Source organism: Pinus tabuliformis, chromosome 1_2 (assembly GCF_031772625.1).
Source record: "Pinus tabuliformis cultivar Carrire ecotype Pingquan chromosome 1_2, CPIR1, whole genome shotgun sequence".
In the NCBI taxonomy this organism is placed as follows: domain Eukaryota; kingdom Viridiplantae; phylum Streptophyta; class Pinopsida; order Pinales; family Pinaceae; genus Pinus; species Pinus tabuliformis.
This window is the reverse complement of record NC_142298.1, coordinates 590,280,401-590,303,623: the sequence shown is the minus strand read 5'-3', so window position 1 is coordinate 590,303,623 and position 23,223 is coordinate 590,280,401. Positions and strand designations below refer to the sequence as shown.

Below are 23,223 nucleotides of genomic sequence, written 5' to 3'. Positions count from 1 at the left end.
TGAATGATGATACAAACAAATTATAAATGTACTTACTCAAGTGTGAAATGCTTAACTTGTGCAAGGAACTAACTTGATTTGAAATGTGGAAGAGTTCTTAAAATTATTTTAGGTATGTCTAGTTGATGAATGACCTGACTAGAATAAGATAATGTATTGAAATTATTATCATTGGTGATTGGATGATCTAGTTATCTTATGTTATGCCAAACAAAAAAGGATTACAAGGTTGGAAGAGCTTAACATTAAAAATTAGATGCATACTAATATATGATGGGAGATAGAACCTAAAAGAATTATTAACACATTACCTAGTGTTAATACAAAGGTCATATTGAAGAGGATACAACTTTGGGCGTGGACTTTCTGAATTAGTCTTTTGGAATATGAATCCAAAATTTGTCCTCAACTTAGAAGTTGTGCAAGAGATGGCGCTAACTACGCTGGCACATATTCTTTACATAAGTGTGCTATATGTTTATATAATAAGATATTTTGTTAGATTGAATCCCACACCCCAAACTCTAAAGTTTGGTAAATATGATGCAATGGTATTTTTAGGACTTTGAGAACACATTAATTGGAATGAGAATGCTTGTTAAAAAATGAGCCATCCCTAATAGGTTTGAGACTAAAGTGATGGAGTGCTAAGTTTAATATTTAGAATTGGAGTGCAAGATTCATATAAGTTCTCACACCTTAATAGTATTAAATTGGAAGGAATATTGTTTTTTTATGTTGGTACAAAGGAAAGAAAAGAAAAAGAAAACTACGTAATAACTTGATTAGTTTATTACATATTGGATGGATGGAATAAGGTGCTTAGTTATTGACTTTTGGTCTAGTAATCTTTTTCCCCTTTTACCTTGTAACAATTGGACTATTATTGGGATAAACAAAAATCCCTTTGACTTGTCCTTTTATAGTTCTTCCTACTGGTATGATCTATCATCCTTCATCCCCTTAGCTTCCTCCTATATTTAATTTATAACACACACACACACAAAAAAAATTTCCATTACAAAGTTAATTGGTACCCATCGTGTCATTACAACATATGAAAATAATGTTAAACCCCTCCCTATGCCTCTATTTGTCTCCTTTGTCACCCCTACCTTCATTAGTATTATGTTGAGTTCCTTGACCCTTACCTTTTACAATTGGGTCAATTAATTTACATAATAGACTATTGTTGATGAGTAGTATTCTCCAAGGGAAATAATTGTGAAATTAAAAAAAATTGCATGTCAAGCACAATAAGAGTTATCTCATCATTGCAACATTGCTGGTCACCTCTCCCAATATTTCTTATATTGTGCATTCAAGCCTTCCTTGAAAACAAACTTTAATGTTTCCTTGGTGGTTATGTATTGATACTTGTACGATAAGGCGATAACGCATTGATCCACGTAAGAATAAACATTAAATAAAAATTACCTTTCATAAAAAGCCAAATACTTACAAGTTCTACAATCACGGTTCTTGAGTAACCACCATAACTCAAGTTATGGCATATAAAATTCTGAATATGTGTGGTAGTCACCTTCATTATGTCTTTCATTTATGCATCATCATAAGCATGATGGCTGGTCTCTATATCAATCCTTTTCACATTACCATCTTGAATCATTTACCTCCACTCAATAGGGATGATATGGGTTGGTGAAAGATGAATTAGACTTGAAGTGGGACCACCCACCTTAGATGCACAATCCCTTCAATTGTGAGAATATTGGTTATAAGGACAAAAACTTATGTCACGTTGTACATAATCACCTAATAAGTTGTGACACCTAATCATGACCAACAATGAGATTATACAATAGAAACTCAACTAAATGAACATGATTATGAGTTGTGGAAATTTATTGTAGTTTTTAAGCATGCTAAGGACACTATATAGTTATGATACTTAAGGGGTTAAGTATGACACATAATATAAACCAAGTAGAGAAGGAAACCAAAAAAAAACATAGTAAAAAAAAAGAGTGTGGGTTAAAATAAATATTGACTCAAGTGTACATATGTATTTTTGGCAGAAAATAAATGATTTACAATGAATGCAAAGATTAAGCAATGAAAAGAATGTTTGTAACTCTTAACTATGAAAACATTTATTGTTATAGAGGTTGATTATGTGACTATATCATTATAAATTATGTAACTATGGTGAAATAATGTATCATGTATCTATGATCACTACTTAATTACACGATGATTCACAGATGGAAAGTTTAATATCCATATAAGAGAATGAATATAATCTACAATGAAAATGATGGTTGTAAATTGGCTTAGAGACTCCCATAGTTTCAAAAGCACATTGGAAGAAGGTGGTACTAGAGTGGACTTAGTCAACTTTGATCAGTGGAGGTTGTTGCCATATAGACAAAGTCAATTAAGATATTTTATAAATTATGCTAAGGAATCTGGAGATGAGATGACATGATGCTATACTTGTTGATATCTCTTTGGTGCCACATAAATGATATTTTGAAGACTAATATGCATCGAACTAAAAATCAAGCAAGGGTAATAGGGGAGGTAGTTGTGAATAGGAACATACAGTGACTTGCCCTATTTTATTGAGTGATCTTCTCGATGACCAAGGATCGAGAAAGGCCTCATGATCTAGAGTCACGCCTTTTCACATATCAATACTCCTACCCTCCAAGTAGAAATTGACCCCATTGTGTTTGACTTATTTAAATAACAATACCAATATAGGGAATGGAATTGAATGATGATACAAACAAATTATAAATGTACTTACTCAAGTGTGAAATGCTTAACTTGCACAAGGAACTAACTTGATTTGAAATGTGGAAGAGTTCTTAAAATTATTTTAGGTATGTCTACTTGATGAATGCCCTGGCTAGAATAAGACAATGTATTGAAATTATTATCATTGGTGATTGGATGAGCTAGTTATCTCATGTTATGCCAAACAAAAAAGGATTACAAGGTTGGAAGAGCTTAACATTCAAAATTAGATGCATACTAATATATGATGGGAGATAGAACCTAAAAGAATTATTAACACATTACCTAGTGTTAATACAAAGGTCATATTGAAGAGGATACAACTTTGGGTGTGGACTTTTTGAATTAGTCTTTTAGAATATGAATCCAAAATTTGTCCTCAACTTAGAAGTTGTGTAAGAGATGGCACTAATTATGTTGGCACATATTCTTTACACAAGTGTGCTATATGATTTCATTAACTGAGCATTGAACATTTTAGATATGCTTAATAAGAGAAGAATCAACACTCATTCATTCCATGTAGAGACATGTGCATAATGAATAATAAGTTGGAAACAAAATGTTTATAGGTGCTGCTAGCTAGAAGTTGTAACACACTTCAAAAGGGCTACATTTTGTTCAATGCAATTGCAGTTGTTATGTTTGTTTGTTTGTTTGCTTTTTTGTTTTGTTTTTTTTTCTTTGGGGTAAACACCCACATGGGATTTAAACTTTGAATCTCACAATTTACATAATACTTCATAACACGACGATCACCAATTGAGCTGCCCTTGTAGGCACAATATTATTGGGTGTAAGGGTGCTCATGGTTATACATTAAAATAAAATGGACAAGTATGTGGTTTGTCACCTCAGTTTGTCCGTGAATTGCTAATGGAAAGTGTAAACATATTGATCTTTGTAAACTCTAATATGTTTGTAGGACAATGTAAGATAAAATTGAGGTCTTTGTCATCAATAATGGATACATGCAAACCAAAGTAAATATGCACAAATAAAAACTTTGTGGTATATTTAGCTAAGTATTTTTTATGGCAAGGGACCATGATTACCATCACTAACCATGATAAAAATATGAGTATAATGCGTGGCCACTTGGCTTCTGGAAAGTCCATGCCAGATGTATTCCCAAAGTTATCACAAAATGATGGGAAGTGCAAAAAAGCCTATTTTCAATTGTCTAGATTGACATTTATATCGATGACACGATCTTTGATGTAATAATCTCTATCATAGTAGAGGTTTGACAAATACAAGTATTTATGTGAAACAACTAAGGTCTTTACTATGACCTTAATGTGGTATATAAGGCAACACATATAATGTAAAAAACATGTTAGGATGGTAGTGGGACTATATGAGAAATTCATGAGAATATGCATATATGATGTTGATAGCGTCATTATTATATTGATTGGGTTATAAAATAGTCCCCTAAATGTAGGAGTTATTGTGTAACTTATCATAATAATACTTCTTAGCAGTTATGTTCGATGTGCTTATTAAATGTACATTATGTGCATGTAATCTTACTTCAATGTACATTTAGTATCCAAGTAAGCAATCCGTAATTTGGTACCTATGAATAACATCTTGCACCATCAAAGCGATAACTTTTGCTACAGACATGTACATTAAGTATCCCTTGAAATTTCTAAAAATTACATTTATGACTATAACCATTATTCAACCTTACATCAAAATTTCTATGAAAATAAAAATATATATTATGTATCAATCAATGTTCTATTCAAATCTTAAAGAGATACCAGAATTGGCTTCCTAAATTACACACACATAAGAAATACAAACTACAATTATAGTGATTTGATAATGAATTTATTTGAACTAAGGTTTTGTTTAATATTTCTTTCTTCTATGTGGTTTACAAATTTCAGAGATTGGCGATGGCTACATCTACAAAATATTTGTACCAAGCAGATCCACCCGAAGGGATCACTTCCTACCCGCTCAACCAAGGAGCCTAACCCCAAAAGTATTGAGATAATATAACTCGTGACCTATCAGTAACAAGCTTTAACAACTAGCACTCAACCAATTGAGCTAACCCTCGAAATTAATATTTTGTTTAAAACTAAAGCTCAACTAAATTGAGCTAACTCTCAAAATTGATATTTTGTTTAATATTACACTGTTTGATAAAGATAAAAAATATAAAACTATATATTATTTATTAATTGAATTTTGAGTATTTAAATAATTCAAAATATCAATCATTATTTAAAATTATAGATATTATAATTAAGCAAAACTTTTCGTAAAAATCACATAATAGAAATTTTTAACGAACGCTTTTAGAAAGATGGAATGTAATTCACCATCATAACCAAATATATTTCCAACCAACATGATTAAAATTATAATTTTAAAATCCACATCGCAAGATGATATGATGATGACGCAAAAATATAAAATACATAGGAATCAGTTGAAAATGACTCAATGATGAATTGAAAGCATAAAATCCGAAAGCATCACATCATGCCTTTTCGTGAAATTACTGAAAGAGGACTGTGAAAAAGAGATGACGTGTACAAATGGACTAAAATTTTTGATTTACCTGTTGAATTTGATCAGTAAGTCAAATGGTAGGTCTCAAGTCAAAGGCAGAAAACTTTATAAAAGGCAAATACTTTAGTTTTTTTAAATATGAATGGTATTGGCGCCGTGTCAAATATGGCAACGTCTGCACTAAGCCGGCGGCCCCAAAGGGATGACCTAGAAAAGCCAATCCACATCAAAGAGCATTTCTGCCCCCTCGCCCCACAAGAGAACAAGCTTCCAAGGAGGCGTGGCGCTGTGCGTGGCTACAGTGGTTGGAATTTGAGTGAAAGTCTTCAATGTCATGGCTTCCTCAACCAGTCAATGGAATTTCTCCACTTCGACTACGTGTTTAAGTTGTTATTGATGGGAGATTTAGGGGTTGGGGCGAGCAGCTTTTCTTTTGTGATTTAGTTCGGATTCCTACGACGATCTCTAGCGCAGACTCGGTATGATGCTTCTCAAAACCAATTCCCTGGTTTTCTTTCTGTCACTTTCATTTTTTATTTTTTATTACCTGCAGTGATCAGGGATTGATTGTACGAATTCCATGACGTGCGTATTTGGCCCTGTCGTCTGACATTTTCTTTCCATCGCCCTTTCTTTTTCCTGCAATGATCATGGATTGATTGGGTACAACTGTTTAGTAAGAATATCAGAACTTCTTCTTGCATGCATTGAAATTAGTAAAAATTAAAATACGAATGTGATTCGATTCTCTTCCTCATTTCGTATCTCTCTCTCCATTTTGGGCGGACAGATCTTGCTCCTCATTCTTCAGATGCTTATCTACTTGGTTTTTTGGTGCCTCTTTTGCATCTTATAGATGGATTGTCTTGTCTGGGACAATATTGGCCTTTCGGGGCTTTATTTAGGAACTGTTTTAGCAGATTTGCTTGTGGCTCGGTCCACGTTTCTGCATATGTTTCATGCATTTGCATTATGTAATCTCCATAGATGAATGTTTCTGCATATGCTTCTTGCATTTGCACAATGTAATCTTCTTATATGAATATATTTCGCTTTTTCTTCTGAAAAAAATTTGAAAAAGCCATTTTTCTCGTCATGTTTCTGCATATGCTTCTTGCATTTGCACAATGTAATCTTCTTATATGAATATATTTCGCATTTTCTTCTAAATTTTTTTGAAAAAGCCATTTTTCTCGTCATTCGTGCAACGAGATTTTGGTCTAAAATCAAATCCAAGCCTCAAAGTACACGTTTGCATTTCAGAGGACACGTTTGCATTTCAGAGGACAGAGGCACTTTTTGTCAAACTTTCAGAGAGTTTTTTTGAAAATATTCTGAATTCTGGCAGAGCATTATGGTATAATTAGATCAATCTAAATGACTTTTTCCTTTTTATTAGTCCCTGCCGAAAGCAGGGCAGGGACTATTTCCATTGACCAACCAATGTATTCACTGTTTTAACCGTGTTTTAATAAAAACATTCCATCAAAACTTATATTGCTGGCTAGGATGTATAATTTTCATGGCTTTCATTCAAACCTAGGCTATAAGTTTTGAATTTAATTGAATGTTGAAATAATGTTAATTTGGAATTAGCATTACTCGGAAAACATACATTTAATGTTTGTGGTGTGATAATGCTTTTACATTTCTCAAATTCAAAGTCCACCGCTTTTCTGCTTTCTGCATCTACAGCTGCCACTGCTTTTGGCCGCCTGCAACACCTGTCATCGCTTTTGTCCACCTGCAACAGCTGTCCTAACCTTGCCAGGACCGTTGCCAGGCGAGTAATGTTAAAAACATTCCATCAAAACTTATTGCTGGCTAGGATGTATAATTTTCATGGCTTTCATTCAAACATTGGATATAAGTTTTGAATTTCATTGAATGTTGAAATAATGTTAATTTGGAGTTAGCATTACTCGGAAAACATACATTTAATGTTTGTGGTGTGATAATACTTTTACATTTCTCAAATTCAAAGTCCACCGCTTTTCTGCTTTCTGCATCTACAGCTGCCACTGCTTTTGGCCGCCTGCAACACCTGCCATTGCTTTTGTCCACCTGCAACAGCTGTCCTAAACTTGCCAGGACCGTTGCCAGGCGAGTAATGTTAAAAACATTCCATCAAAACTTATTGCTGGCTAGGATGTGTAACTTTCATGGCTTTCATTCAAACTTAGGATATAAGTTTTGAATTTCATTGAATGTTGAATTAATGTTAATCTGGAGTTAGCATTACTCGGGAAACATACATTTAATGTTTGTGGTGTGATAATACTTTTACATTTCTCAAATTCAAAGTCCACCGCTTTTCTGCTTTCTGCATCTACAGCTGCCACTGCTTTTGGCCGCCTGCAACACCTGCCATCGCTTTTATCCACCTGCAACACCTGCCATCGCTTTTATCCACCTGCAACAGCTGTCCTAAACTTGCCACGACCGTTTCTTGGCGAGTAATGTTTCTGGTGAGTAATGTCCCTGAGCCCCTTAGGGAACCATACTACAAAGAATTGTTTGTTCTCATAATCTTAAGAATTAAAGAAAAGATAGGTATTTCATCAATAGGAGGAGCAGTCTATCTATCTATACGAGATATCATTGCTGCCACAGGTACAGATTTCATCTCATCCATAGTAACGACTTAGCCTTGAATCTGCTCTATTCCTTACTACGGGATGACCTTTCTCCCACCTCGGCATCTGTTACCTCACCTTGCCAGTAGATTAGAAAGTTTTTCTCCTATTGAGATCTCACCTAGCATATATTCTCGACTTCTTTTGGGAAGAGCTACCCTCATACCTACGGGGTTTGGCTCTCGGCTCTAACAGGGGGCTCTCTTTCACTATGGTTTTAAACCTTTCTTTCTGCTTCAATGCTGTACCACAGGCGCGCGCACTCATGGAGATTGGACCACTAGTCCTGTCAATTTTGCAGAAGGAATTATTTTAAATATACATTTAATCCAACATTCATCAAAGAGATTGGACCACTAGTCCTGTCAATTTTGCAGAAGGAATTATTTTAAACTGCCTTAAATATACATTTAATCCAACATTCATCAAATTACAGATCCATAAATCCATAAATTGTGTACCTTGAAGAGCATGTATGGATTGTCCGTTTCTATCTGGGCTTCTTGATTGCAATTACTACCTCTATGTAAATCTGCATTTCTATTGCTACATCTATGTCAATCTAAAAATTCGAAATCTGCATTTTTAGAAACAGAAAACTTTTGAATCTTTCATGATAGGGTTTCCTAAAGTCTGCAAAACTCGGCGGAGTTTTGTACTTTCAGGAGGAGACAGCGAGAGCCTCTATTTCTATTTCCTCACTATAGGAGATGGTAGGAACGAATAAAACTATACATAAAATGGGTGACTGGCTGTTGAAAATGAATAGAAAATAAATAACCCATAAGTAGACTAACAGCCCAACAGTCCAAGGTCCTAATTCAATTCAAACAAATACCACCGAACAATACATAACGACACTCAACTAGTCTGAAGCATAAACCATAATTATGAATAATCATTATGATTACAGAATACATACTTCGGTAGCAAAGGTTATGGGGCAAGAGAAGAAGCATCCTCAATACCTTAGTGGCAATAGTTGTGGGGTAAGAGAAAAAACATAACATTTTCAAAGCCAAGTTTTGCTGCAACCTTTGCATTTGAACAGAATAACTTGTCTGCCACATCTATTAAAACATGACTGGTAATAAAGAAATTACCTGACTCCGAGCAAGTTCCAATTTGCAAAAAAATATTTTTCCGAGGCATTTTGTTAGGGATTTGAAAGTGTGAAGCCCTAGCTAAGTGTGCTTAAACACGTGAGTTGCATGCACTCCCCACATGCCCATCTGTATTCAAACTATTAATGTAAGAAAGGAAGCAATTTCCCAGCAACCAATGCAGTCATGAAATCAAACTCGCCATGCTCAAACAATCCATGGGCTGAAAATTCAAATAGTTAAGCATTTGAGCATTATTCTTCTCATTCTGATATTTCGCATAAATGCAGAACACATTCTCCTCAATCCTATCATGTTTTCTTCGCTGCTCACCAAGCCTTCAGCATTCAGATACAAGCTAAATCGATAGTTAATGGTAAAGGAGTAACCCTAGGCTTTAGAAACTTAGCATTTTTCCTCCATGGCTGAAAATGCACCAGAAAAGGGGTTTACCGTTTCTTACTTCAGGTTCTGTACTACTATTTGCAAGCTGCTATTAAACCCTCAAAACGCGGCTTAGGCACCCCACGACTTGGCAAATTAATTTCTTTGAACTCTGTGGTGTTCTTCAGACCTCAAAGGTCTACACAATGTCTGAATCAATGGTAAATTCTTCGGGTACCATGATTCTGGCAATGGGCCAGTTTGAAAAACACAATAAAAAAAAATGAGACATTCGCAGAGATGACGAGAACGATATTCGCAAATAGATAATACATAAATTGGGAAAAATGGTAGCAGTGTGCGTTTTAAAACCCGAGTGGTTCATTTCCTAGGTTGTTGGAAGCTCAAAGGTCACTCCAGTTGCTGAATAAATTATAAAATATCTTGCCATCGAATGGCAAACCAAGACTCACTGACCTCCTAGGTGAGCAACTAGAGACTTGAGTTGCCCAACTCTTTTCTCTGGAAGCTCAAAGGTCACTCAAGTTGCTGAATAAATTATAAAATATCTTGCCATCGAATGGCAAACCAAGGCTCACTGACCTCCAAGGCTCACTGACCTCCTAGGTGAGCAACTAGAGGCTTGAGTTGCCCAACTCTTTTCTCATGTCCTTTGCTTCCGTGTTGAGGCAGGTGTAGTCGATGCAAACTTTATATATTATAACTGACCATCCTTTTATTCGCAAGTAACCATTGTTGACATAAAAAAATAATATTTAGACACACAAGGCCATGTGGGACCTACCATGAGGGGCAGGTGTCTCATCATCATTCCATTCTCTGAACTTACCATGGGTCATCTTAAAACCCTGCCCTCCTCACCCTCAACCTCATTCATTCCACCGTGGAGAGGCTCTTCAACTTAGCATGTCGAACGAAACGAAACAGAAATGGATCAGAAATGGAACTGATAACTCCTCCTATGTATGCTAAGTCTTCAGATGTATAACTCCTTGTCCTCATGGGAGTTCCAGCTTGAAAGAGAGAGCTTTCTAGAAAGAGAGGGGTCATGTTTCTATTTCTGACAACAACAATCTGCAATGTACGATTACTGGTATGATGGATCTCTGGTACCTGTTTAAAGGCATTATATATCATAAATCCTTTTTCTGCTGTAGTTGTACTTGTAACGCACAAAGCATGTCTACTCTTAAGCATCACAAATTGCAAATCATTGGGAGATGTATGTGTGTTTCTGCATTCTGGTGGTTAATGCTGTATGCAGTTAATTGAACAAACAGTTCCATCCGAGATGCTCTGATAGCCTGTCCATCTCATTTCTGAATGTTCTGAGAATTTTCATCTGGTGCAATTCAGTTTCTATACTCATCATCTCTATAATCATCATCAAAGGGCAGAGATGCAACCTTGGTATTCCTATTTATCTATGTTTGATATATTATCTGCATGAGTATGCAACTTTGTAGTTTCTGCCTTCCTCATTATTTATATCGTTTTCTTCTCATTCACTGGTTCCTCCAGAATCCATAGTGTGAATATCTTCCACCACCACCTGTGTAACTGCATCTTTTAACAACCTCAATTACATAAAAACATTCGGAACAATTGTCTGAAAGTGGAGCTTGAAGTTGTCTAGATTTTCTTCAATTTCTTTTAGTCTCTTCGTAGGCTGCATTATTTCTGCATGTACGGGCAAGTAGACAGGCGACTTGACATTTTTGATAACTTTTTTTGTTAAATCTGGACATGCCTTGTAGGCCACTAGATTGTATATGTTTTCCTTCCCACAGTCTTCCCTGGATCCCTTACTTGGAGGGATTCAGATTCGATTAACCTATCAAACCTCTTCTATTCAACCACCTCATTGGTCAATAAGCTGGGTCTTCCTCTCCTTTATCTTGGCTCCTTGTTCCCTTTGCCGCGGACTCTAAGCCCTCTAGGCTCTTTTGCCTTTGTGCGGAGAGCCTTCCCGTTGAGAGCCGTTATTTCCTCCAGCCTGAGACCTTTCTCTCTACAGCAGCCTCTGGTCCCCAACCTCCCTCAAATTTGCAAGCATTGAGTATATAGTTCACTTCTTGAGATTCTTTCAGGTGCAAGCTCTATTTTTTCTCTCTTTTCTTTTTGATAATGGCTCCTCGAAATACACATGATTTTTGGAGACCTTCTATCTTCTCTCTGTTTGTAATGCAGAGATGTCGCAGACTCCACGAACGCATTTGAGTTGATCTTGTGGTTTGCAAAGTCTGAAAAAACAAGGCTAGCTGTCTCTATATGTGCTCTTGTTTTGAATTAATTTCGGGCTTCCTAGTGTGGATTCCTTTTTTTGCATAAGAATTCAAATCATCCTTTTCCTTTTTATTTGAGCATTGCCACATTCTATAAAATGGTACAGGTTCAATTTTACATGGTACCAGGGATGAACTTTGAAACAAAGGTTGTTCAAGAATATGAATAGTTTCCCTAAATAAAATAATGCTCAAGGGGATATGACAGTTACATAAAGAACCTTCTAATCAGACAATTGAACTCCATGAAATTTAGGATTATTCTACCCCAAGATTGAGCACTTGCCAAACTGACATGCGCACTTACCAAACTGACATGCTGACATGCGATTGACGTAAATGTTTGTGTTTTAACCACCTGGTCCTTTTCTTGTTTTTCCTTCTCAATTGATGGTATTTTTCCAACTTTTATTCATGACAACTTTTATTGTAAATGTTTGTGTTTGTACCAGCAGGCTCATCTTTGAAACTTAAATGGTTGAATCTTTACCTTTTACAGGTTTTATTGAATGCTATTGATTTGTAAGAGTCAATTTAGGATAAGTTGAAAGCGCACATTTTATTTCAGCAAAAACTCCTTTTATTGTTCTTCGTTTTCAATGGATTGTCCTTACTAATCTAAAGGAGATCCTACAAATTATACAAGTACGTTATTAATTGTATGAGTGGGGCCATTCATATGTATATATGCAATTCCATTTTTTCGGTTCAGTTGCAGCACTAGTAGACAACTATGTTTGTTGTCATCTTAAGACTAATAGTAACATATATTCACAATAAGTTTCATACTTCTAAAAAATTAAAATTATGTTGTCCAGACTCCAGTTGAACCCACGATTTATCCAACCTTCAATAACCCCTATGGACCCATGAAACACAAAACCCATCCCAATGATACATAAACAAACGCAAATGTGAAATGGCAGTGTGTGTATTTGATTCCATTTATAAAAACTTTGAGCCTGTCTAACATGAGCTCTGGAGTCTGTTAGGCCACATGTTATGAGTCTCATGGATTTGCAGGGCCAAAAGAGCCTGCATTGCATAACTATTGCAAGTCCAGAATGTACAAAGATCAATATGATGATCCATAAACAAGTTGAAATGTATTCTATATAAGTGCCTTAGTGCATATATAAGAACTTCATAGACAGGTTGTGGGGAGTGCCTAACACAGTTGTAAGAACTTCATACTGTTGAGTGGTTTGCATATGTGGCCATTGTTTAACATTTAACATTAGAGATTGGTGCAACTTTAATAGGTGTGAGGAAATATCTGTATAGCTCTAAAAATTATGTTGGCCAGCCCAACTCACAATTTCATTCAATTTAGATAATCCCAGTGGGCCTATAAAATACAAAGGTCAGCTTCAACTATAGCTTGTCATGTACGGGCCATTGATAGGAGACCTGTTGCTATATTTTGGCCTGGTTGTCATGATATATGCCAAATGTAAAATGGGCTCCTGTTAAAATCCAATCTGGGATTAACAACTTCAAGCTTCATAGATAGAAACTGTGGAAAATGATTGCAAGTGAGTTATGATCATAATATAGCAAATAGTCTATAAAATTAATCTTTTATGGAACGTTTCAAGACCTTACTTGGCGCTGAAGTGATTGTACATACTTAGTTATCAACTTGGCGCTGAAGTGATTGTACATAGTTAATTATCTCATCGAGCATCACTGCTTTACCAGTTATCTACATACAAAATAGCCCGTTCTTTAGTTCAACATGTCAAACACAAAACCAGTGGAATTCTGCCAAGCAGAAGACATGACCTAAAAAATAAAAGAGCTCCAGCCTTGACTACCATATTACATCCAGGAACAAGATCTTGCAAAAGCTTCATACGTTCGCTGATCTTTTCTCTTCGCACCTGTCATTCAGAGGACAAACTTATAGCTCCTCTAATTTTCAGGTTTTCATCAACATATTGTATGACTCTGACAAATTTTACAGAGGCATACTCATCCCCCAAAAACTGATATGCTTTATCTCTTATGCATCAGCCAATAACTAATTATTAATATTCTTTTCCTTCTTGTTTGTAAGAACATGACTGCTTAAAACTAGAACAAGGTCAGATGAGAGAGCAGTTTATGTGAAATTATCCAGCTCTTTATTTGCTTGGCAGCGACTACCGCTCTTTCTATATGTGCTCATTCCTGATTGATTTAATTGCCCATTATGAAGGCACTGACTTCTTTCACACCTAGGGTGATATGTTCCATAGGGTCAGGGGTCACATCCTTCAGTCTTCATAGACTTTTCAGATGATATTCTGGTCCTTTGTTCTGATATATGTATGCCATTTCTTTCTCCTCGTAAGTGTGATCGATTCTTATATGTTTATTTTATGGAAATGCTGCTTATAGTAACTTACAACTGTCTTTTTCTGAAGCTACTTTGCTAAGGGGTGCTTTTAACAGTGGACAGAATATGCCAAAAGCTGCTCCATGTAACATAAATAATCGAAGGCCTTAATAGCTCTGAACTATTTGGCATGATCTATCTATGATAGGAATCATTCTTAATGGCACAGGATCAAGTCAGCAGGTGTAAAGCTAGTTAAAACTGATGGTGAGTCTATTCTGGGAGAGTCCTGTCTGTGTTGCATGACTGCAGTTTACATTATCTTTGACAGTTGACAGTAATATTTGATGCAATATCAATGATCCAAAATGACTGCCTACTATTTGAGCAGTTTTTACATTTCTGGCAACATATATTACAAAAGAAAGCTCTTAAGTATTTGTCCATGAGGGGACCTGCTCGACCCAGGCAGGCAGGTCAATTTGGACCCCCTGGGCCCACGATACTAATGTCCATACGCACTAGCCAACAACGGTACCAATGTTCATGCTCTTGGGCTGGTCAGTAACCGATCCAAATGCACAAGGACCTATTCGATCTTCCTTTCTCGGCAGGGACTGCCGCCACTGCTGTGGCTCTTGTTTAGTTCTTGGAATTTAACATCATTTGAGCAAATATTTCTGGCCATGTCTTTGGAGGAAATCATTACTCCAATAATGCAAAAAGATGTCTGGTATTCCAAAAATCATCTTTGCAGAGGAAGAGCTTACTGCTTGAATTAGGTTTGTGCTCATTGGTCTGGTGGGTTTAGCCTCAGGTTTGTGCTCATTTGTCTGGTGGGTTTAGCCTTAGTGCTTGGGAAAACAGATTTTGTTTGTTTGTTTGTTTGTTCATGGACACCAGAGATCGGTGATCGCTACATCCACGGAATATTTGTACTAGGCAGATCCGCCCTGAAGGGATCACTTCTTTCTGGCTCAACCATGGAGCATGACATTGAGAGTGTCAAGAGAATTGAACATGGACCCCAGAGATCGGTGACCGCTACATCCACGAAATATGTGTACCAGGTAGATCCACCCGAAGGGATCACTTCTTGCTGGCTCAACCACGGAGCTTGACCCTGAGAGTGTCAGGAGAATTGAACCTGTGACCTCTCAATAGCAAAGGTGCTTTTAATGACAGGGGCTCAACCAATTGAGCTAAACCTCAGCTTGGGAAAACTGTTTGTTATCCTCTCTACCTGGTTTTAATTTTCATAGAGGGACATGTTAGCCGTTGTGATAGTAGGCACCTCTTGGATAGAGTTGACTCTGGTGGGGTTTGGAGGTCTGGACTCTTGTTAAGTCATAAGTAATTGTTATATCTGGCTTGCGGGCTGTTGGATACTCTTGGTGTTATAATTGCAGCCAGAAGGTTTGATCTTGGACAAGGCTCATATTATTCCAATGAGTTACCGATCCAACATGTTTTTAAAAAACAAAAACAAAAAAATCTATTGTTCAGTGCTTTTAGCAAAATTTTAGCCGACCTGGTTGTTCATGGTTAGAAAGCGAATGAATAGTCTTTAATGTTGTGTTTCTATCAAGCCGATGGCCTTTGGAGTTTGAAAACCATTGACAAATTTCTTATTTATCGCTAATTGTTCTAGTTGTTAAGGAACCAAAAACTGTTTCTGTTGCTTATCATTGGTGTTTCACACTAGTCCTTGCAAAATTAACTTGTAAGTGAGAGGATGTTCAAGGGGTCTAAGGAGGTATTCTAATCAATTGATTCCTATCTAATTTTTATTACTGATTAGCTATTTACGTTTCTTCTTCTCTGATATGCTGCATAAAACAATAGGTAAACAAAGACCAATAGGAGTGTAGTATTGAGAACTATGTTGCAGGAAACGTGGGGCAGAAGGGCGTTTCCGTAGGGAAACGGGTACGAAACGCTGAAACGCGTTTGGTACGGCCCTGAAACGCGTTTCAGGCCGTACTGCCACGTTTCACGAAACTGAAACGTGGCCAGTACGGCCTGAAACGCGTTTCAGGGCCGTACGACCCACGTTTCAGCGTTTACTTGTGTTTTTATTTTTTATTTTATTTGTTTTCTAATATATTAACGTTAGCCTAGTGACTTCTAGTTGCTTCCAGATGCCTGTCTAAAGTTTTAAAAGTGAACTTTTGCCCTAGTGTTGATATGCAGTTCATGGTAATGTTAAATTCTTAAAGTAAAAGTGATATTCTCATTTATTTTTCATTTTCATCCTTTTACTTAAATTTTTAACATTACCATGAAATGACTCAGGATGTTTGAGAGTGGTTTCGCCCTCATTGGATTTCATATGGAGAAAGTAGAATTTTAGATCTCACTCAAAATCCAGCAGACTTATTTGTTTTTCAGGATTTCAAGATTGGGGGGATTGCAATGTTTCCATTGGATTTTATCATGTACTGGGGTATGGAACTTGTATTTAATCAAGAAAACCAAGCCCTCTATGCAGGGGAGACTCCCAATAATCAAGAGAATGTAGGGTACTAAGGTATGAAACTTGTATTAATCAGGAGCATTAAGGTCGTTCGACTATGTAGGAAGAGACTCCCAATCAAGCACGAGACAAGAAATTAGAAATTTCTCGTGGCTGATTTTGGATATTTCTATTTTCATTATGTGATTATTCATGAGTAAATGTGATGCAAATTTAGATACTTATAGTTTATGCATTGACAATTGACAGTTTTATCATAATGTAATAAATTAGAATGTATTATATATGCTTTATGATTGCACATATTTCTTAAATGTCCTATATATATATATATATATATATATATATATATTCGCGTTTCCCCGTTTCGTGCAACCTTGATTGAGAAGCATTAGCTTTGTTGTTTTTAGAAAAACTAATAGCTATGAGGATGCCATTTCCATTGTGAACAATATTTCCATTGCGAAGCCTGTTGCAGGAGGGGAAGGTTCTTTAGTATTTACACACGAAGCTGACACATGAGGGCGAGGTATTATAAGAGGCACTCGACCGCTATGGTTGAGTACTCAGAGGAGTGACACATGAATTGCTTATCCAACTTTAGGAGGGTGAGTTTCTTTAGACACAAAGCTTGGTGCAAGAGGGTGAGTGTGAGACAGAGATACGTTAAGTGATTTGATTCTTATGTGAGAGGTACATTAAGTGACTCGATCAACGAAGGAGGATGAGGTATGTTAAGTGTTTTGTCCATTATGGGTGAGGTATATCAAGCAACTTAATCAATAAAGGCATCAAATAACGTTAACTGACTCGCTTGTTATGGGTGAAGTACATTAAGTGATTTGATTGTTTTGAAATACTTATAAATGAATTTACTAATTTAGAGTTAACACTATTTGGCATATGACAAACTTGTATGATATGGGAGTCCAAAAATAGAAATATCTAACATGTTACATTGAAACACCTAACGGTATATCCCTAGAAGCAACAACATAACCAACTTAGTCTGTATTGTATTCCAAAACACATAAACAAATCATGGATCAACTTTAATGGTAGAAACTGTCGAAGGCCCCATTTCTAATAGACTAAGATAATTAGATAAACAAACTCAAGTCATAACTTTCATACGTCTTGCCAATAGATGTTTATGCAGATGTTGAGAGCCATGAATGAGCTCACATTCTCTAGTTTGGAAAACTAATGGCCTAAAATCTTCTGCCAAAAGCACCACCATTCACAAACACCCCACCATAATTGGCATTTCTGATCATATCTACAAGAAAATAGAGTGCCAAGGCCCAAGTGGTCTCATTTTTAGAAAGATGCATGATAGGGAACATCTCTTCTATTATCTATATACTTCTTCATTTGGCATATATTGATGATTGGATATACTCTTTCTTACATGTAAGTACTCTTTAAATGCTATATTTGTTATTTTCTCTTGTCACATGCATGTTGTTGGGATTTTCGCTATACTAGGCTGAAATTTAATGCTTTTCTAATGCGAAATTGTGGAAATTTGATCTTTTATACGTTGTATCATGTCACGGGTCATGTATGAACGAGTGAATATTCCTAGAGATATTTTGTGTCAAAATTTTATCTTGATAAGTCATCAAATATTGCAAATCGAAGTATAAATACCTTGAAGCAGCTATTCTCATGCCCTAATGCCATGCGAAGTTGTTTCTAAGGCCTCCTTGACTAAGTGAATCCATTCCAAATGTTAAAATCTCCTTGACTCCATCTCTCCCAAAGGACAAGGCACTAATCCTCCATAGGTGATCACTCAAAAGCATATTTTTCCTCACCTCTCTCCCTTTCTTTCTAGGCCTAGCCTCCATAGGTGACCTAGGGCATCAATTTTCTCACGATTCATCCATCCAAAAAGTTCGATCTCTTGCCCACTACTGCGTTGTTGTGTCTTCTAGAGGCCCTCCAAATTTGAAGCAATTCCGACAGTGGGATCTTGAGATATTTCAAGCCCTAGCTTTGAGATCAATTCTTGCCCTTGGTTTCCCTTGGCTAGTGACCTCATTGGGATCATTGCATCAAAATTACTGAAAATTTCTCCTTTGATCCCCTTCTCCCCCTCAATTAGGTCAAGCACACCCCTGGTTGATCAATTCCATCCCCTTGACCTAATTTTGGGTCCACTTGGTCCCGTGTGGTCCCACAACCTATTGAAGTTAATTTCACAAAGACCACTTGGAAACCAAGTTTTCACAAGGATTTCTAGGACTAGGTATTTTCCTTACATGTCTTATTGTCAAACCGTAGCCCTCGAAATCCTCTTGGCCCTTCCTAGGGAGCCTTATACCTTGCTTTTCAAGCAAGCAAACCGTACAGTTGAGTCTCTCTTATGAATAGGCCTTAGGAATCACTCCTCATCTTTTCATTGGCTCATTCATCTTGTGATTCCCTTCATCTGGTTTCCTCCCATCGGTGAAAGTCCATAAAGAGCAGGGAGCCTTAGCTGAGGTGACAGTGGGCTATTGCTCCATCGCTGCCCTTGACCTATCAACTGCCCTTTTAGGATCCCCTCCTAGGACCCTTGCTAGTTTGAGTGGTAACATTTTGGCGCCATTGCCGGGTTGACAAGACGTGTGTATTGTTCCCCATACAACATATTCACATATCATTATTGGTGACTACATTGGAAGAATGAAGCCCTAGTTCTTCATTGAACTTCACAGTTAATGCTTGTAGGGTGAAGCAAGCATCTATTAAGGCATCTACATTCACCCTGGCGACTCCGTTTTAATCCTAATGTGTAAAATCACGAAAAAATGGACTATCTCAAGCAACATGGTTTCCCTCCCTCTCCCTATAATAACCTTGATCCTAAAGAAGTTCTAGAGCATTCGGAAATTAAGGCATGGATGAGAAGTTGGATGCCTAGGTTCAAAGGAAGTCCTGATCAAGATCCCAATGTCCATATTGACAACTTCTTTTGGGCCTTAGCCCCGGTAAGGATTAACAATGATGACACGATTATGAGGTTATTGGCTTTATCACTTGAAGGTCAAGTTAAAGTTTGGTATGATAGCCTCCCTCATGAAATTGCCACCGAGTATGATAGTTTTGAAGGTATCTTTTTAGAAAAATGGGGTGGCATCCCTCATGAAGAGTGGGAAGCTCTCAGGCTAACAAGTCAAAGAAACCCCTTTGTGCATGAGCCAGGCAATGGGACAAGTTAATCTTGAAAGGAATCTTGGTGACAATGTTGAGGAGGAATATGTCTTCAAAGGTGAGGTCTCGAGTCCCCCTTTAATTCCTGAAAAGAACCCCCTTTTCATTACCTATGATAAATCCCTAAAGGAAGGTCTCGCTAAAGGGGTGGGAGATAAACTTGATGATCTAAGTGATAAGCAAGAAGAGTCGTCGTTGGGTCCAAACAATGAAAAGGATGATTTTGACAACATGTGTGTAGGGAATAATGAGTTTGTGGAGAGTAAAGTTGAGACTAACATTACCTTTGTCAAGGACGCTACTCCCTATTATTCTCCTTTTGAGAACCTTGAGGAAGGTAATCCCATTAGTCCCTTGGAATATTACATTGGAGATTGCTTCTACATTGAAAAGGAGAAATGGGAAATTGTTAGTCTTCAATTTGATAATGCTCCCATTTATGACACTGACAAGGAGGATGAGGTTGAGATTGGTCTCCCTTTTCCCTCGAGCACTAATTATGATGACATATCCATCGCTAACCTTGAGAAGGACTATTATTTGCCCATGCGTAAAAAGGGTGAGTTGGAAGTAATTGATTCCCCTTTTAGAGAAGACCCTATCTCTGATATCGATAAGGCTCCTACCTATCCCTCTTATGATTCTGTATCACTTGAGCCTTTGGATTGTGATTTTGAGGCTAAAAAAGACGTTGAATCCAATACTTCACCCTCCCTTTTGCCCTTTTCTCTTGTTCGTCATCTTGAGCCTTCCCCAAGTGATTCCCTCACCCCTTTTCATATGATCTCAAGTGACCATGAGCCCTTTCCCCTTCTAGGTATAGAGTCAAGGAAGAACCCCTCATCGAATATACTTTATCTCCTTGGACACACCCTCATGATTATGATCACTCCATAACCTCCCCTCTCCAATGTGACCATCACCTTGAGCAACCTATTTGTTGCACTCCTTATTTCCATCACCCTTCGTTCCCTTCTCATCACAACCTTGTGGCATCTACACAGCATAATATTATAAACAATGATCGTGATAGGGAGTTCTTGAGAGTGATCCTTCATTCCACCATTGTGTACTTAGAAAGTTAGAGGGAAATCCCCACACTTCGGGATTGACTTACCTTGAATGGAGATCATATTTTCCCTCCTCTCACCCACTTCACCCTCCATCTGATTGTGTCTGCATTTGCTCCGGGATTTGTTTCATGAGTAATCATACTGGCAGGCATATGTATATTGATATGATAATATGTTGGTTGCATTGGATTTATGATTACACTTGGTATCAACCTTACTATATGCATGTTAGGGAGGATGCATTGCATATGCTGATTTCGCATGAACTAACATCATAGGATATTATCATGATAGATTAGTTGCATTTAGATTAAACTTGCATTGAAAATGATTTTTCTTTCTTGTTGATTTATATGGCCTAATACTAAGCATGGGTGATCATAAGACACGACAAAAGCATGCTACCCCGTGTACTTGGTCTTTGATATGTGCAGGTAATAGGTTTATGGTACCAAGAGATTGCTAGTGTTCTCATGACCTCATGTTCGAGTGGCTTTGCGCACTTTTTCGAGAGCTCATGTCCTAGTTGGAGCCAGATGTTACCCACCACCTGTGGATAATATGCATAAGAGATTTTTTTTTTCTCATAGATGGTCTTCAACTAGTAGCCAGCAACCCTTTGCAGCCCCCAGATAGCTTGATGTGCCATTTTCTCCGCCACTTGAGACAACCATGTGGTCCCTCGCCCATCTGTTATGAATGTATGTTTGAAGGTGGGCCTCCCGACCCCAAAGGTATGACTTTTCATTGGTTTGGTTGAGTAATTTTGTTTACTTTTCATGGGCACTTTTGGGCATGAATTGGTGGGGGGATTCGACGGAAAGAGTGGGTTAGGCTTGTATTCTTGTGTCCATTGCCCGATTTTGTGGTTACCCTTGTATCTTAGTCCTGTGGGATCTCCTTTACTGACCATTTGGATTTTGGGTTGGTACTTCATGGGAAATCCCTATTTTGGTTGCATGGTCACGCTTTCCAATACCACCTACATCACTCCCGTTCCACTCATTTTAGCCCCATTCATCTATTTTCCCATTTGGGTCCACATGTGTTCATTGGGTCCACATAGGGTTAGCCTCCTCGCCCCCTTGTCCACACCTTGGATCAGGCTCGGAACGATGCAGCTAAAAAGAAGAGAAAAAGCATAATTTGTCCACTCTCAAAAGGAAATGTACCACAAAATGCAAAAGATGGCTGGGCCATACAAATTTAGCGAATGGGTAAAAGCCAAACATGAGCTATAGCCTATACCCCTTATCCATGGCCATCATCTTGGTTCCTATGGGCCCTAGATGAGGCCCTCCATCATTAAGGAACCCTTGATTGTCCCAACCCTTAGTGGGTGATGAACTGCCCCACCTTAAGGGGGTATCCATTGCTACATATTACACATCACGCTTTCATACCCTGGAGCCCTGAGAAGTTTTGAAAAAAAATCAATAAAAAGCAAAAGACATATGAAGAAGGGTGGAAAAAGAAAGGTCGGGGTAACTCATGTGCCGCAATTTGCTCCCCACTATACTCACATACCCAGGTGTGGGCTTCCTTTATTATAACTACCCATGAACATTGACATGTGGTCTGGATGATTCCCATGATCCCCATTTCATTCCATTATTATATCATTTGCCACCTACCACTTAAAAGATGTACAATGGACATGTCACCCCATTTAGAGGTTGAAACCACCTAATAGAGTCCTTGGCTAACCCCCTGTTGAGCTTGGAGACACTTGTACATGCCAAAGCCCACTATGGAAGGGCATGCCACCATGAAGTGCCCCCCTTGATCCTATGACTTGTAAGCTTTATTACTTAAGTATTCTAATGACTTGTTGTATTGGAAGGCAAGGGGACGCATTGGATCTTATGCAAGATTGCAAGTGGGTCTTCATTTGGGGATTAGTCTCCCTATACGGGGTCCTAGCTCTCCAAAGGGTCACATTGGCACTTGTAGGGTGAGCATTGCGAGCCATGTGCCTCCGCCACAACAGATATTACTTCATGGATCCCAACAACGATCATTGATTGCACATCTCTTCTATTATCTATATACTTCTTCATTTGGCATATATTGATGATTGGATATACTCTTTCTTACATGTAAGTACTCTTTAAATGCTATATTTGTTATTTTCTCTTGTCACATGCATGTTGCTAGAATTTTCACTATACTAGGCTGAAATTTATTGCTTTTCTAATGCAAAATTGTGGAAATTTGATCTTTTTTTATAGCGATGCATCTTGTCATGCGCCATGTATGAATGAGTGAATATTCCTAGAGATATTTTGTGTCAAAATTTTATCTTGATAAGTCATCAAATATTACAAATCGAAGTATAAAAACCTTGAAGCAACTATTCTCATGTCCTAATGCCATGTGAAGTTGTCCCTAAGGCCTACTTGACTAAGTGAATTCATTCCAAATGT

At 37.4% G+C, this 23,223-nt stretch overlaps 1 protein-coding gene across 6 annotated transcripts in view; it reads left to right on the top strand.

Moving 5' to 3' along the window:
- The first annotated feature begins 5,460 nt into the window (after nucleotides 1-5,460).
- Nucleotides 5,461-23,223, top strand: part of LOC149207033 (3-methyl-2-oxobutanoate hydroxymethyltransferase 1, mitochondrial-like) — a 79,709-nt gene continuing 61,946 nt past the window's right edge. Inside the window, exons 1-2 of one of the 6 annotated variants that reach the window (XM_089395642.1) lie at nucleotides 5,461-5,777; nucleotides 6,994-7,081. Coding sequence is in view for 2 of the 6 variants with exons in the window: in XM_089395639.1 (XP_089251765.1) it covers nucleotides 10,491-10,535 (45 nt within the window). In the remaining 4 variants the exon portion in view is untranslated. Of the gene's footprint in view, nucleotides 5,778-6,993; nucleotides 7,082-7,313; nucleotides 7,402-7,633; nucleotides 7,767-7,803; nucleotides 7,912-10,338; nucleotides 10,536-23,223 lie in introns of those variants that run through there. The other 5 variants (XM_089395641.1, XM_089395643.1, XM_089395640.1 and 2 more) reach the window with 5 other exon arrangements.